Genomic DNA, 16376 nt, shown 5'->3' on the forward strand with positions numbered 1-16376 from the left:
GGAAGAAGGTGAGGAAGTAGAGGCAGTTCTTTTGAAAACTCAGGAAAATTAAAAGGCATAGGTAATGGGACAGAAGGGTAACTTTTGGAGGTATTAGAGAATATGTGAAAAGTCCACTAGAGAAGTAGACATTAATGATGCAAGAGAGAAAGGTGATGATAAATTGAAGATACAGGAGAATAGATGATATCCTAGAGCACAAGAGCCCAATTGGCCTTTGTTAGGAGACATGCTGTTTCAGAGAAGGAAGGAGAGTATTGGTCCTGAGGTGGTGGCAATACAGAATACTGATAGATAAAAATGAAGATCTTTAGTGTTCACACAGAGCCAGAGAATGGTCTTAGGCTAAAGATTTAGACTGATTATATTGAGGAGGGTGAGGAGAGAGATGGAGGCAAGGCAGGAGGCAGAGGGAGAGAGAGAATCTTAAGCAAGCTGCACGCCCAGCACATAGCCCAGTGCAGGGCTTGATCTCACGACCCCAAGATCATGACCTGAGCAGAAATTGAAATCAAGAGTTGGTTGCTTAACTGACTGAGCCACTCAGGCACCCTTTGACTTAGATTTATATAGAATTATTTAGACTACAAAACATGAGAGACACCTAACTCTGGGAAATGAACAAAGGGTAGTGGAAGGGGAGGTGGGCGGGGGGTTGGGGTGACTGGGTGATGGGCACTGAGGGGGCACTTGGCAGGATGAGCACTGGGTGTTATGCTATAGTTGGCAAATTGAACTCCAATAAAAAAAATTTAAAAAATATAAAGAAAGGGAAATGAATAAAAAAAAAGATTTATTTAGACTGAATATGGACTTTGAAATTTAATCTATAAAAATCTGATACTTTTAAAGAACACAAAAATAGTCATAAATATAGTCTTATAGTACTGAAAGAAATAAGAATATTGTTTTACATTTTATAGGTGAGAAACTGAGGGTCAGACAAGTGGGTTTAAGATTGCCCATTTAGGGGCCTCTGGGTGGCTCAGTCAGTTTAAGCGTCTGCCTTTGGCTCAGGTCATGATCTCAGGGTCCTGAGAATGGAGCCTCAGGTCGCCTAATAGGGAGCCCACTTCTCCCAGAGGTAGACTCTGCCACTGCCCCTGCTTGTGCACTTGCTCTCGTACTCTCTCTCTCTGTCATATAAATAAATAAAATCTTATTTAAAAAAAAAATCTTATTTAAAAAAAAAAAAAAGATTGCCCATTGAGAACTGGGTCCTCACTCTGTAGTCATGAGTTCCAGTCTTACACTCTTCTTGACATACCAGTATCTCTAACTTACCTAAAATCTAAGTGAACTAGCTATGTACTTTAATCTTAAGGGAACATTAATTGATTTTTTTTATTAGGTTTTAGAGAGCATTGTGGTTGGGAGAATATGCTTACACTAAATTTGTTTTAGCACCTTTGTGATTTAAAAAGGAAAAAACAGGTTCCAAAGCTGATTTGGAGGTTTTTCTTTTGATAGCCTTTTTATAACTATAGAAAATATGTTCTGTTGAGAAAAAAATAATACTGAACATCTGTAGAATATTTTTTCCTGAATTGAATAACAAAACCTGAAATTATACCTTGCCCACATTTCTCAACTAATGAAAATAAGTTTGATTCTTAAATATCTGACTTATATTTCCACACCTGGCTTTTGAAAGCATTTTATTTGGTACCTCTAATTTTGTTTTGATTCATATTCTTACCACAATAAATTATCCCTTCTTAAGTTTTGATCAGCATTGACCCATTAAAGTTTATAATTTCTAGATACCTGTATCTTGTCAAGACAATTTTATGTACAGCCTTAAATTACAAGCTTATTTTTCTTTTTAAGATTCATATTCATAGGGGTACCTGGGTGACTCTGTTGGTTAAGTGTCTGCCCTCAGCTCAGGTCATGGTATCAGGGTCCTGGCATCGAGCTACACGTTGGGCTGCATGCTTAGCAGGGAGTCTGCTCTCTGCCCCCTCTCTCTGACCCTTCCCCTGGCTCACGCTGTCTGTATGTCTCTCCCAGATAAATAATACATAAAACCTTTAATTTAAAAAATGCATACTCATAAATAAAGTCTTTTGTGAAAGTATGTAGATATTAACTAATTTTGGTGGGGTTTTAAAAATTGTTCTTTTGGGATGCCAGGGTGACTCAGTGTTTGAGCATCTGCCTTCAGCTCATGGTGTGATCCTGGAGTCCCAGGATCGAGTCCCACATCAGGCTCCCCTTGAGGAGCCTGCTTCTCCCTCTGCCTATGTCTCTACCTCTCTCTCTGTGTGTCTCATGTATAAATAGATAAATTCTTTAAAAAATAATTAAGAAAAAAGGCAGCCCGGGTGGCTCAGCGGTTTAGCGCTTGCCTTCAGCCCAGGGTGTGATCCTGGAGACCTGGGATTGAGTCCCACATCAGGCTCCCTGCATGGAGCCTGCTTCATGCAGGCCTCTCCCTGTGTCTCTGCCTCTCTCTCTCTCTCTCTCTCTCTCTCTGTGTGTGTGTGTGTCTTTCATGAATAAATAAATAAAATCTTTTTTAAAAAATAAAAATCTTGCTTTTGTGACTTGTTGAGATTTACAGCTAGAAGGGTTTTTACTCCCTTCCTCCCCATTAAAGCACATAAGCACATCATAGTTTTCCCCTGGATCTGGGTATAGTCCGTATGATAAATTATTTTAAGAGACTTAGTTATCACTGTTTATACTCTTGGTCTTATTTTCCTGTTATATATATTTGAAGATTTTATTTTTAAGTAATCCCTACATCCAATGTGGGGGCTCAAACTCACAACCCTGAGATGAAGAGTCCCATGTTTTACTGACTGAGCCAGCCAGTCACCCCTCATTTTCTTTCCATTATTTTTTTTAAACATTTTATTTATTTATTTGACAGAGAGCAGAAGCAGGGAGCCTGATGGCAGGACTCAGTCCCAGGACACTGAGATCATGATCCAAGCCAAAGGCAGACGCCCAACCAACTGAGCCACCCAAGTGTCCCTCTTCCCATTATTTTAATGTCTGGAGAGACATTAGACATTTAGTGTCTGGAGAGAGCCTGTGTTAACCACTGATTAGAGGGAAAGTGACCAAAATAGTTCCTGAACTCTACTTTGATTTCTTGTGAAATGTAGGCATGTGGCTGAGTTTCCCATCTGGTTCATGGTAGAGGCTTGCTTTTGGACATCCTAGTTTATTTTTCTCCTTCCCTTTGCAAGCTACCTCCTGCCTTTGTTTCCTGTGCCACAAGTTTCCTTAGGTCCTGGGTACAAAACTACAGTTTCATCCTTGACTAGTCCCCCTTCCCATATCCCTTCATTAGCCAAGTCTTCAGGTTCTATCTTTGTGATCTCTAGGATCAGCCTCTTTCTTTCCATTTTTGTCATTCTAATTGACAACCTATACTTCTCATTATACTTCTTACCAACTTCACAGGTGACATGGGACATCATGCATTCTTTTCCTAAGTAAAAGTTCTCTTCCTTTGGACACCTGCCACCATACAGCCTTATCAAAATTCTGTGGTTTCTCTTAATTGTTTCCAAGAGTAAATGTGACACAAGGCAAGGCTTTAGAACAGAAGGACTTTGTTTCTAATCTGAGCTCTGCCACTTACTAGCTATTTGACCTTGGTCAGTTTCATAACCTTTCCAAACATCACTTTCTTCCTGTACAAAATGGGAACAATAATGTGGGAATACGTTGTGGATCTTTTGAAAGTTTTGGAGGTAGAGTATATAAAGTACTATACCTGGCACTGGTATAACAGGTGCAAACTAAAAACACTATATGCTACCAGCTCACCTTTCTGACATATTTTCTTTTCCTCTCTGATACTCCAGTTCTATTGAATGAAATGCCTATTCTTAAGCATTGTCCACATCTCCATACCTTTACTCAAATTGTGTATGTGTTCTCCACTTGCATGTTCTCCCTCGCTGTATCTGCCTTAGAATCTCTCTTAAGTTCTATCTCAGACATCAGCTTGTGAGGCAGGCCTTTCTGTTCTTACTGTCTACATTCTACTGAAATAATGTTTTTCCTCTTTGGAACTCTTTTCCCCTATTATATTTTCTCAATTCAGAGACATTCCTCACTACCGTCGACTACACATACACATACTCTAATGTGAAGTGCTGGATCACTGAGGAGAAAGAAAAAAAAATCAATTAGCAAGTACTCAATAAATGTTCTTTATATGTTCAGCACTGTGCTAGGTTCTGGAGATTCTTTAGTGAACTATAGAAAGCTGGACCATGCCTTTATGAATCTTAAAATTTGACAGTGATCTTTGACTTTTGATGTTCAGCAAAATCATTGGCAGGCCTTTAAAATACAGGTACCAGAGTACTCACTGAATTAGGAGTTTCTAGAACAAGGACATAGCATTTATAAAGTTCTCTAGGCAAAATAGCATTCTCCAAAAGCTGATAACTACTTGCCTAGTCAAACACTATTTCTTATATATGTCTTGTATGGTTGTCTTAATGGAAGACAAAGCAGAGGAAGATTTGACTAGGAGGTGACTTTTAAAATGGATATGGGAGGCAGCCTGGGTGGCTCAGTGGTTTAGCACCGCCTTCAACCCCAGGGTGTGATCCTGGAGACTCGGGGCCGAGTCCCACATCAGGCTCCCTGCGTGGAGCCTGTTCTCCCTCTGCCTGTGTCTCTGCCTCTCTCTGTGTGTCTCTCATGAATAAATAAGTAAAATCTTAAAAAAAAATAATTAAAAAGGATATGAGAAAAAATAAAATGGATATGGGATATACACTGAAATATTAAGGGTTAAGGGATGTGAGGTATTCAGTTTACTCATAAATGGTTCATAAAAATAATTATATGTGTATACATAATATATTTACATATATATACATTTAGGTATACACACATATATGGGTATATATATCAAAATATTAGAAATGGTGATTCTGAGTAGAACATACCCAGCAGTTTACCATTGTTTAAACAGTTCTGAAGTTTGAAATTATTTCACAAGAAGCTAACAGGAATGAGCAAAAATTAGTTGGATCTAGAAATTGTGTAAGGTTTCATGTTTTTGTTTTTGTTTTGGTAATCTCTACACCCATCATGGGGCTCAGTCTCACTACCCCAAGGTCAAGAGTCTCATGCTCTTCCGACTGAGCCAGCCAAGTGCCCCAAGTTGTGTAACATTTCAGTGAGCAGAGACATAGGTTATAGGCAGGTGGGATTGGAGTCAGGGGATAAATTTCCAGGTAGAAAGGATGAGCTAATCACAAGACCAGCAAAGGCAGAGGAGACTAGAAGTTGATAGTGTGAGATAAGAGACCAGTCAGGGGCAGCCCCGGTGGCGCAGCGGTTTAGCGCCGCCTGCAGCCCAGGGCATGATCCTGAAGGCCCGGAATCGAGTCCCATGTCGGGTTCCTTGCATGGAGCCTGCTTCTCCCTCTGCCGGTGGCTCTGCCTCTCTCTCTGTGTGTGTCTCTCATGAATAAATAAATAAAATCTTAAAAAAAAAAAAAACAAACTTCACAAAAGATGACATTTAAAAAAAAAAAGAGATCAGTCAGGTAAGCAGTCAGGTGTGACTGAACTACAAATTGCAGTAAAATAAATGAGTGGAATTAGATTATGAAGCTTCATGTATGCCTTGCAAATTTAGTCTTTATTATTTAAACTTGTAGTCATCAAGTAGAATGTTCCCAACCCGACGTGATAAGGAAAATGATCTGTTGAGGTGCACAAAGAAAACTTTGTGACTTCTATTTGTATATATGTTACCTCTTTCTTTACCTCATTCTCCTAAGTTTCTACTTTTTGTGTTTTAAAATGTATATAGTCTTAACACAGTAGTGTATATACAGTTTATAAATAAATATATATATGTGTGAGGTTTCTAAAAAATTTTTTTGCCATCAAAGTTGAGAGACCACTCCTTTAGACATTTTCCTGCCTTGTAACTAAAGCAATATTTTTAAAAATGCAAAGCTATATTAGTCCCTGTATGTATGCATGTGTATATGCGCATAGTTTTTCAACAATGTACTTTGTCTTTAGTATAAAGTACAAATCTGAATCAGATTTTATTATGACTATTTATGTATTTATTTATTTAAGATTTTATTTATTTATTCATGAGAGACACACAGAGACACACAGACACCAGCAGAGGGAGAGGCAGGCTCCATGCAGGGAGCCCAATGTGGGACATGATCCTGGGTCTCCAGGATCACGCCCTGGGCTGAAGATGGCGCTAAACCACTGAGCGATTTGGGCTGCCCAGATCTTTGATTTTTTAAATGTACTACCTTGCCCTTTACATCTGCCTGATCCTCTACACAGAATGAGCTCATTTGTTAAAAAATCCTTTTACCTGCTTAACTCCAGTTTGTCCTTCAAGCCCTATCTTATGTGTTACTTCCCCCAATAGCCATCCTCTGACTCCCTAGATGTTGTTATAACCCCAGTATATAATGGACTCCCAAGCTTTGAAACGGCCCTTTTCATATTTTTAATGGCTTAAAATTCTGAAAACAGGAACCTTATTTCTCTTGTTCACTCATTTATTTCAGAGGAAATGCTTGGAACTTGTTGAGGGCCCAGTAAATATTTATTGAAAAGGAAATGAGTGGAGCAGCAGGAACTCTCATTCATTAGTGGTGGGAATGCAAAATGGTATAGCCACTTTGGAAGACAGTTTGACAGTTTCTTGCAAAATTAAATATACTCATCATATGATTCAGCAGTCACACTTTTTGGTATTTACCCAAAAGAAATGAAAGCTTGTCCTCACACAGAAACCTGCACACAGGTGTTTATAATAGCTTTATTTATTTATTTATTTATTTATTTATTTATTTATTTATAGCTTTATTTATAAGGCTGTGCTTGGAAGCAACCTAGATGTCCTTTAGTAGGTGAATGGATAGGTAAACTGATGCCTTTTGACAATGAAATATTTATTCAGTGCTAAAAAGAGGTGAAGTATCAAACAATGAAAAGACAAGAAGGAACCTTATATGCCTATTAGTAAGTGAAAGAATACGTATTACTAACCGATGATTCCAACTATTGATACTCTGCAAAAGGCAAAACTATGGAGACCATAAAAAGATCAATGGTTGCCAGGGTTCAAATAGAGGGAGAAATGAAATGGCAAAGCAAAGGAATTTAGGATAATGAAACAGTTCTCTATGATAATGGTGAATACAAGTCATTATAAATTTGTCCATACCCGAGAGTGAACCATAAAATGTAAGCTGTGGACTTTGGGTGATAACGATATACCAGTGTAGGTACATTGGTTGTAACAAATATACCATTGGGATAGGGGATCTTGATGGTGAGAGACACTATGCATGTGAGGAGGCAGGGTTTGTATGGAAAGTCTTTGCATTGTCTCCTCAATTTTATTGTAAACCTAAAACTGCTCCAAAAAAAGAGATGCTTATGTAGGCTCAGTTGGTTAAGTGTCTGCCTTCGGCTCAGGTCATGATCCCAGCATCCAGGATGGAGGCCCATGTTGGGCTCCCTGCTCAGTGGGGAACCTACCTCTCCCTTTCCTCCCTGCTTGTGCTCTTTCTCACTATATCTGTATCTCTCTCAAATAAATAAAATCTTTAAAAAATAAAAAAGTCCATCAGAAAAATAAATCTATAATAAAGAACATTCTACAGGAGGCAATCATTAGGGAAATGCCAATCAGAACCACAGTGAATACCACTTCAATCCATTAGATTGGCTATAATCAGAAAGACAGTCAGTAACAAGTATTGGGAGGTTGTAGAGAAATTCACATATTGCTCATGGGAGTGGAAAATAGTGCAGCTGCTTTTGACAAACACTTCGGCAGTTCTTCAAAATGCTAAACACAGAATTATACCATATGGTCCATACATTCCACTCTTAGGTATATATACCATATATACCCAAGAGAAATGAAAACATATATATCTGCGCAAAAACTTGAGTGTTCATAGCTGTGTTATTCAAAATAGCCAAAATGTGTGAAAAAACCTAAACATCTGTCTTAGCTCAAGCTCCCATAACAGAATACCATAGACTGAGTGGCTTGAACAGCAGACATATCTCACAGTTCTGGAGGCAGGGAAGTCGAGAATTAAGGTGCTGGCTGATTTGGTTCCTGGTAAGATCTTTTTGGCTTGCAGAAGGTTACTTACTTCTCTATGTCCTCGCATGGCCTGTCCTGTTGCAAGCCAGGCAGATTGAGAGTGAGGTCCTATCTTTTCCTTGTCTTCTGAGGACACTAATCCCATCATGAGGGCCTTACCTTCATGACCTCATCTAAACTTAATTACTTTCTGATGGCTCCACACCCAAATACTGTTACATTTGGTATTAAAGCCCCAAATTGGTGGGGTGGGGACAGGTCCATCAACTGATGAATGGATAAATAAAATGTAGTATAACAAGGTCCATCAGCTGATGAATGGATAAATAAAATGTAGTATATTCATAGAATAAAATATTATTCATCCATGAAAGAAATGAACTATTGAAATATACTATATGAGTGAACCTTGAAAATATGCTAAGTGAAAGAAACCAGACAGAAAAGATATATATTGTATGATTCCATTTATATGAAAACTAGAACAGGCAAATCTGTAGAGACAAAAAATTATATTAGTGGTCGACTAGGGCTGAGGAATGGGGGGGTTTGAGGACAAATAAGGAATGACTACTAATAGATGTGAAATTTCTCTTTGGGATGATGAAACTTCTAAAATTAGATAATGATGATAGCTGCACAACCTGAACATTTACGAACAAGTGAATTGTGCACTTTAGGTAAATTAATTTTATAGTATGTGAATTCTATCTCAAAACTGATATGCTTTAGCAAAAATTGATAGTTTTCTTTAAGGTGGCGAAATAGAAAACATCGTATAGAGAAAGGTAATGCTCTTCTATTACATTTCTTTGCATTTGAAATAGATTGTTGAAAGGAAGTAAATTGTAGAGAGCTCTGAAAATCAGACTTTTAATGCTATACAATAAACAGTACAAGACAACATTTCAAAAGGTTTAGGCAAAAACAGTTCTTGAGTAAAGCATGATTAAGTGGCCAGTTACCTTTCAGAATGGTCATCTCACTACATTTTAATTTTTTTTATCTCACAGTATATTGTGTGTGGCTTTAACCCACAGTTTGTGAGCTCCCCGTCTTCCATTGATTTTCCACCTTCGCACTTTCTAATTTTTCCTTTGGAAAAAAGACCTCAATGATTCTGCTTCCTCATTTCTTTAGTAAAATAAGTGCAGTAACTGTTTACTTCTGTCACCTCATTTCGAACAGTAAGTGATTTTTTTTTTTTTTAAAGCAAGACTAATGGAACATTGGGTAGTGCAGTTGGTTAAAAGTCTCTGACTCTTGGTTTCTGCTTAGGTCATAATTTCAGAGTTGTAAGATCGGGCCCTGCTTGGGGCTCTGTGCTCACTACAGAGTCTTGAGGTTCTTTCTCCCTCTACCTCTGACCCTCCTGTTTGTGTTCTCTTCCTCTCTCTCAAATAAATGAGTAAATCTTAAACTAAAATTTTAAAAAAAGGCAAGAATAACAAGGGATGCCTGGATGGCTTTGTCAGTTAAGTGTCCGACTCTTGGTTTCAGCTTAGGTTGTGATCTCAGGGTCCTGGGATCAAGCCCTGCGTCAGACTCCATGCTCACCTTGGAGTCTATTTGAGATTCTCTCCCTCTCCTTCCTCCTTTGCCCCCCGACCCCACTCTTGTGTGTGTGCATTCATAAATAAACAAATCTTTTTTAAAAGCAAAAGTAACAAATGTTTAAAATTTTTCTCAAGGGGCTTTGTACAGATTATTTGGTGATGCCTTCATTTACCATGTTTGTTAAGGCCAACTGTTACACACCCTTAAGGCTAACTCCTCTGGTTTCTTTTCTCTGTCATCTTTCATAAGTACCCCTCTACTGTGCTCCCTGTGGTACTCTCTATCTCTTTATCATATCTCCACTTATTGGCATCTTATGTACCTGTCTCTTCCATTAGACTATATGCTTTATTAAGGTGAAAGACTGGAGCTTATCTTTGTAACCATAACTGAATTTAGCTAATAGGAGGCACTCAGTTAATGCTTGTTGAATTGAACTGAATATATCACAGTAGAAGCCTTTTTGTAAGGTATAATAGGGACTGATATTTTGTCAGCTAATTTTTAAAAATTCAAAACATAGAATTATTGTAAAATTATATATATACCTACTTTAAAATTTTATTTTCATTAAAACAGTTATATAATCTTTGACAGATATTTGATACATGGCATGGCCTTTAAATATGGAATCCTTATTATAGTTCTATTTAGTTTCTCTTGCATCAAAAAACAAATTTTTAAAAACCCTAAAATGAAAGCAGTTTATTTAAAATAGAGACACTTGGGAAGAATTTTAAGACCTAAATATGGAATCTTTGGATTTTTACTATTTTCCTCAATCTGATATCTTACCCACACTTAATTCAACAGCAATTTTTATTAACAACTCTCTTTTTTTTAACAACTCTATTTTATTGAACCTGTTTTAAGCATTTTAAATAGTTTTCATAGAAATAACAGCTGTCTTTTTGCAATCATTTCTGATAACTAAGTGCAGTGTCATTAATAGGTTTGGGAACAAACATAACTCTCTGGCTCTTAGTAAGTTTATAATTCAGCTATTTGGATAAAAGTGTACGGAAGTACTAGAGTAGCTAATTAGCTGTGAACATTAAAGCTTATCCTGAGAGGCAGACAGTCTCCTTTGCTGTCCTGCCCACTGTTCCCTTGTGGTATAGTCAATAAGCTTCTATCCTTTAAAAAAAAAAGAAAAAAGAAAAAAAAAACGTATCCTAATTATCAATAGTATATTTTACAGAAAAAATAGAGAATATTGACTAATCCAGTAAGAGTCCACTTATAAAGGGAATTTATGAGAACTTATACTGTACTTGCCTTTTTTCTATATCAAAATTTCATCAATTCTAGAACTTATACAGAGTCTGCTATATCCTGCCGTAAGATTTCATAAATTTTGTTCTTAAAATTCAGTGCTTTTTTGCATTGTCTTATTATCTTCTCACATCACTCTGGCCACCCCCAAAGAATTTCATGCTAATTGGTTTTTTTTATTTGTTTGTTTTAATTTCAGTGGTAGGAATGGGATCCTGGTGCTTCCACATGACTCTGAAATATGAAATGCAGGTCAGTAATGACAAAATTAACTAAATGCTTATTTCCCTTCACCCCAGAGACACTTTAGATTTGAGAAAGAGTACATTACTAGAGGGTGCTATTGAGGTAAGAGACTGAAGGGGGAAAAAAAAGAGATTACAAATATCTGGAGTTTTTATTTCAGGCCAAAGGATCCAAATTTGACTAAGTGAAATAAAGAGGTGAACATATAAGTTGTCCATAGAGAAAGCAAGTGAGAGCAGTATAGCTTTTGACCTCCTCTGTGCAGCTATGTATAATGTTAGAGCAGGATTAGAGAGTAGAAACCCCTGGAGACATTTTGTAAAAACAGTCAGTTCACTAAGATAATATATATTCTTCAATGCCTGCATTTTCTCATGTCTCTCTAGTAGCATCCATTTGAATGGATGGTTCCTCTAGCTAGCAAAGTTTTAGAGCTATGCAAGGATTTTTATTTACTGTCTTTCTCTAGGAGGCCATATATCTAGTCCTCGATCTTTTTTTTTTTTTAAGATTTTATTTATTCATGAGAGACACACACAGAGAGAGGCAGAGACATAGGCAGGAAGAGAAGCAGGCTCCACGCAGGGAGCCCAACGTGGGACTTGATCCCAGGACTCCAGGACCATGCCCTGGGCCGAAGGCAGGCACTAAACCGCTGAGCCATCCAGGGATCCCTAGTCTTCGATCTGTTTACCTCTTTATTCCCCATTGCTAACCCACAAACTCAGAACAACACTGTCCAGTAGAGATATAATGTGAGTATATATGTAATTTGAAATTTTTTGGTAGCCACATTAAGAAAGGCCATGTTAAAAAGAAATAGGTGAAATGAGTTTTAATAGTATATTTTATTTAACCAAATATATTGAAATATTATTTTAACATGTAATCAGTATAAAAATTTATTAATGAAATGTTTAATGTCTTGAAATAAGGTGTATATCTCAATTTAGATTAGGTTTATTTCAAGTGCTCAGTAGCCATATAAGGCTGGTAGCTGCTGTATTAGTGCTATTCCAGAAGGATCTGTGAATTATTAATTACAGCTATATTAAATGTATAAGCATTAATCCTTAGGATTGATTCCGATATTCAACACATATTTATAATAAGGCTGTCCTTGCTTTGGAGAATATGCAATTGAATAAGACACTGATCTAACTTAATTGAGCATGAACACATTTCTTACACTTTTCTAGCCAGGATAACAGACTTATAAACAATGGTATAATATGAAAATTATTTTTAAAGAAGTACTCTGTGGCAGTACAGTGGAGCTTGAAAGAATGTATAAAAGTCAAAGACATTTAAACAGAATTTGAAAGAATTCGTTAAACCTTTTTAGGTAGTGAAGAGATGAAATGACATAACAGATTTGCACTGTGCCATAGAGAAGCAGGGAGTCATCACACTGTGTGATATATCTGACAACAGTGATAAAGCAGTAACTTAAAATGGGTTTCAAGGAATGGTGAGAAATGGCAGGAATGCTGTTCAAAATATTTAACCAACTATATACGGCAAGAGCTTCCACAATAAGAATGGTGATACAAGTGAGCAACATCTGAATAATAATCCTAAAGATAAGTCTTTGCATTTTATCATACTAAAAAATAATTGGAATTTGTCCAGCTCTAGCAATCATGAAATGCTTTCATATATAATATCTTAGTTACTACTCATGTTTTATATATCCCAGTATTAGAAGTAAAAGAGGCTAATCGATTTAATAACGAAAATCGCCCACAGTATAAATTATGTATTTCCTATATATTTATATATACATACCCACGTATTTCTATATACACATATACGCACCCATTTATTAGCATGCCAACCTGGGAGCATGAAACCCCAGTACCAAAGAGTGCACTTAACATTCATATCTGGTTTCTAAAAATCATTTCTACCAATGGCATACAAGAGTTCATGGCCAATACATATTTTTTCCTGTGTTCTTAATTTTAGCCATTTTGACAGGTGTGAGATGATACCTCATTGTGGTTTTGATTTGCATATCCTTGATGATGAGTAATGTTGAACATCTTTTTATCTGTTAGCTATCTCTATGTCTTCTTTGGAGAAATGTCTGTTCATGTCCTCTGTCCATTTTTTATTTTATTTTATATTATTTTTTAAAGATTTTATTTATTTATTTATGAGAGAGAAAGAGAGGCAGAGATACAGGCAGAGGGATAAGCCGGCTCCCTGCAAGGAGCCCAATGTGGGACTCGATCCTGGATCCTTTTTTTTTTTTAATTTTTTTTCAATTTATTTATTTATGATAGTCACAGAGAGAGAGAGAGAGGCAGAGACACAGGCAGAGGGAGAAGCAGGCTCCATGCACCAGGAGCCCGATATGGGATTCGATCCCGGGTCTCCAGGATCGCGCCGTGGGCCAAAGGCAGGTGCCAAACCGCTGCGCCACTCAGGGATCCCTATTTTTATTTTAATTTATGATAGTCACAGAGACAGAGAGGCAGAGACACAGGCAGAGGGAGAAGCAGGCTCCATGCATCGGGAGCCCGACGGTGGGATTCGATCCCGGGTCTCCAGGATCGTGCCCTGGGCCAAAGGCAGGTGCCAAACCGCTGTGCCACCCAGGGATCCCCTCGATCCTCGATCCTGAGATCTCACCCTGAGCCGAAGGCAGATGCTCAACCGCTGAGCCACTCAGGTGTCCGTCCCTCTGCCCATTTTTTAATTGGAATGTTTTTTTGTTCAGTTGTATGAGTTTGTATGTATCTTTTTTTTTTTCTTGTACTGTACTGTTTTGATTTCTACTGCTTTGTAGTGTATCTTGAAATCTGGGATTGTGATACCTCTAGTTTTGTTCTTTTTTTTTTTTTTTTAAGATTGCTTTGGCTTCTCAGAATCTTTTCTGGTGTCATACAAATGTAAGGATTTTTTGTTCTAGTTCTTTTTTTTTAATATTTTGTTTATTTATTCATAGAGACACACACAGAGAGAGAGAGAGAGAGAGGCAGAGACACAGGCAGAGGGAGAAGCAGGCTCCATGCAGGAAGCCTGACGTGGGACTTGATCCTGGGTCTCCAGGATCACACCGCAGGCTTCAGGCAGCGCTAAACCGCTGCGCCACCGGGGCTGCCCTATTTGTTCTAGTTCTGTGAAAAATGCTGTTGCTATTTTGATAGGGATTGCATTAAATCTATAGGCTGCTTTGGGTAGTATGGACATTTTAACAATATTGTTCTCCTGATTCTTTAATCCATTTTATTTTATTTTTTTTCTTTAATCCATTTTAAATAAAAATTTTTATGTGATATGAAGTCAGTCTAGCTTCATTCTTTTGCATGTGGATGGATATCCAGTTACCCCAGAATCATTTGTTAAAAAGACTGTTCTTTCCTCATTGAATTGTCTTGACACCACTGTCTAAATTCAGGCAATCATAAATGTATGAATTTATTTCTTGACTCTCAACACTTTTTTTTTTCCAACTCTCAATTCTGTTCCATTGACTTATATGTCTATACTTACTCCAGTACCAGTACCATACAGCCTTGATTACTGTAGACTTGTAGTAAGTTTTGAAATTGGGAGTTGTGAGTCCTCCAAATTTGTTCCTCTTTTTAAAAATTGCTTAAGCTATTCTGGATCTCTTGCATTTCCATGTGAATTTTAGGATCAGCTTATCAATTTCTGCAAAAATTAGCTGGGATTTTGAAAGCGATTCCATTGAATCCACAGATTACTTGGAGAGTATTGCTATTTTTAATATTGTTTTCCAATCCATGAACATAGGATGTCTTCCCATTTAAGTCTTTTATTTCTTTCAGTGATGTTTTATAGTTTGTGTGCAAATCTTGACTTCTTTTGTTAAGTGTATTCATAAGTATTGTAGTTTTTGATGCTATTGTAAATGGAGTTTTCTTAATTTCATTTTTTTACTTATGCCTAATTTGTGGAAATAACAATAATTTTTGTATATTGTTATTGTATCCTACAACATTGCTGAACTTATTTTTTACCTCTAGTAGTATTGTGTGTGTGCATATGTGGATTTGTTAGAACTTTCTGTGTATAAGATCATGACGTGGAAATAGGGATAGTTTTCTGTCTTTCTTATCAATTGGATACCTTTTACTTATTTTTCTTGCCTTGTCGCCCTGAACAGAACTTCCAGTACACTGTTGAATAGAAGTGGAGAGAGCAGATGTTCTTGTTTTGTTCCTAGTCTAAGGAAAAAAGTTTTTAGTTTCTCATCATTAATTATAGTATTGGCTGGAGTTTTGTGTGCATGTCCTTTATTAGACTGAGGAAACTCCCTTCTATTCCTAGTTTGCTGAGAGTTTTTATCATGAAAAGATGTTGGAGTTTTCAGATTCTTTTTCCTGAATTTCTTGAGATCATCATTGGTTTTTTCCTTTATTATTATTAGTATGGTCTAGTACATTGATTCTCATGTTGAACCAACCTTGCAATCCTATGATAAATTCCATTTGGTTAAGACCTATAACCCAAGTGAATATCTTTGTAGGAAATGTACTAGAGTACTTGGTAGTAATGGAGCCTGATGTCAGCAACTTATTCAAACAGTTTAGAGAGGAAAAAAAAAAACTTCTTTGTACTGTCCTTCAAACTTTTCTGTACCTTGCAGTTATTTTTTTTAATTTTTATTCATTTATTTTTTAATATTTTATTTATTTATTCATGAGACACAGAGCAAGAGAGAGGCAGAGATAAAGGCGGAGGGAGAAGCAGGCTCCATGCAGGGAGCCTGACGTGGGATTCAATCCCGGGACTCCAGGATCACGCCCTGGGCTGAAGGCAGGTGCCAAACCACTGAGCCACCCAGGGATCCCCAAGTTATTTTTTTAATAGAAAAACCATGTACATGTTCTTTGACCCAGTAATTGCACTCCTAAAAATACTTCCTAAAAAAGTAATTGGAAAGGGGGATGGGGCAGTTGGGAATGAGCACAGATGTTTTATAAGCATGTTACAAATTGAGAGTGTTACACATAGTAAAGATTTTTAAATGATCTAAATGTTTAGCAAAAGGGAGATTATTACATATATTACATATACTCTGGTATATCTATGTGTTGAAATGTACTCTAGCCATTTAAAATAATATTTCGAGGGACAGGAGCTTGGCTGGCTCAGTCAGTAGAACATGTGACTCTTGATCTCAGAGTCATGAGTTCAAGCCCTACATTGGGGTTCCTATAAAGCTTACTTA

At 37.1% G+C, this 16376-nt stretch overlaps 1 protein-coding gene across 6 annotated transcripts in view; it reads left to right on the forward strand.

The window, feature by feature from the left end:
• ACER3 (alkaline ceramidase 3) overlaps nt 1-16376 on the forward strand; it is a 162963-nt gene that overhangs the window by 62173 nt on the left and 84414 nt on the right. For 5 of the 6 annotated variants that reach the window (XM_055320475.1, XM_055320476.1, XM_055320477.1 and 2 more), the window contains one exon: nt 11124-11176. The exons of the other annotated variant lie outside the window; for it this stretch is intronic. In XM_055320475.1, the coding sequence (XP_055176450.1) occupies nt 11124-11176 (53 nt within the window). The remainder of the gene's footprint in view (nt 1-11123; nt 11177-16376) is intronic. 6 annotated transcript variants of the gene reach the window in all.

The sequence above is a fragment of the Nyctereutes procyonoides genome, unplaced genomic scaffold, assembly GCF_905146905.1.
Source record: "Nyctereutes procyonoides isolate TBG_1078 unplaced genomic scaffold, NYPRO_anot_genome, whole genome shotgun sequence".
In the NCBI taxonomy this organism is placed as follows: domain Eukaryota; kingdom Metazoa; phylum Chordata; class Mammalia; order Carnivora; family Canidae; genus Nyctereutes; species Nyctereutes procyonoides.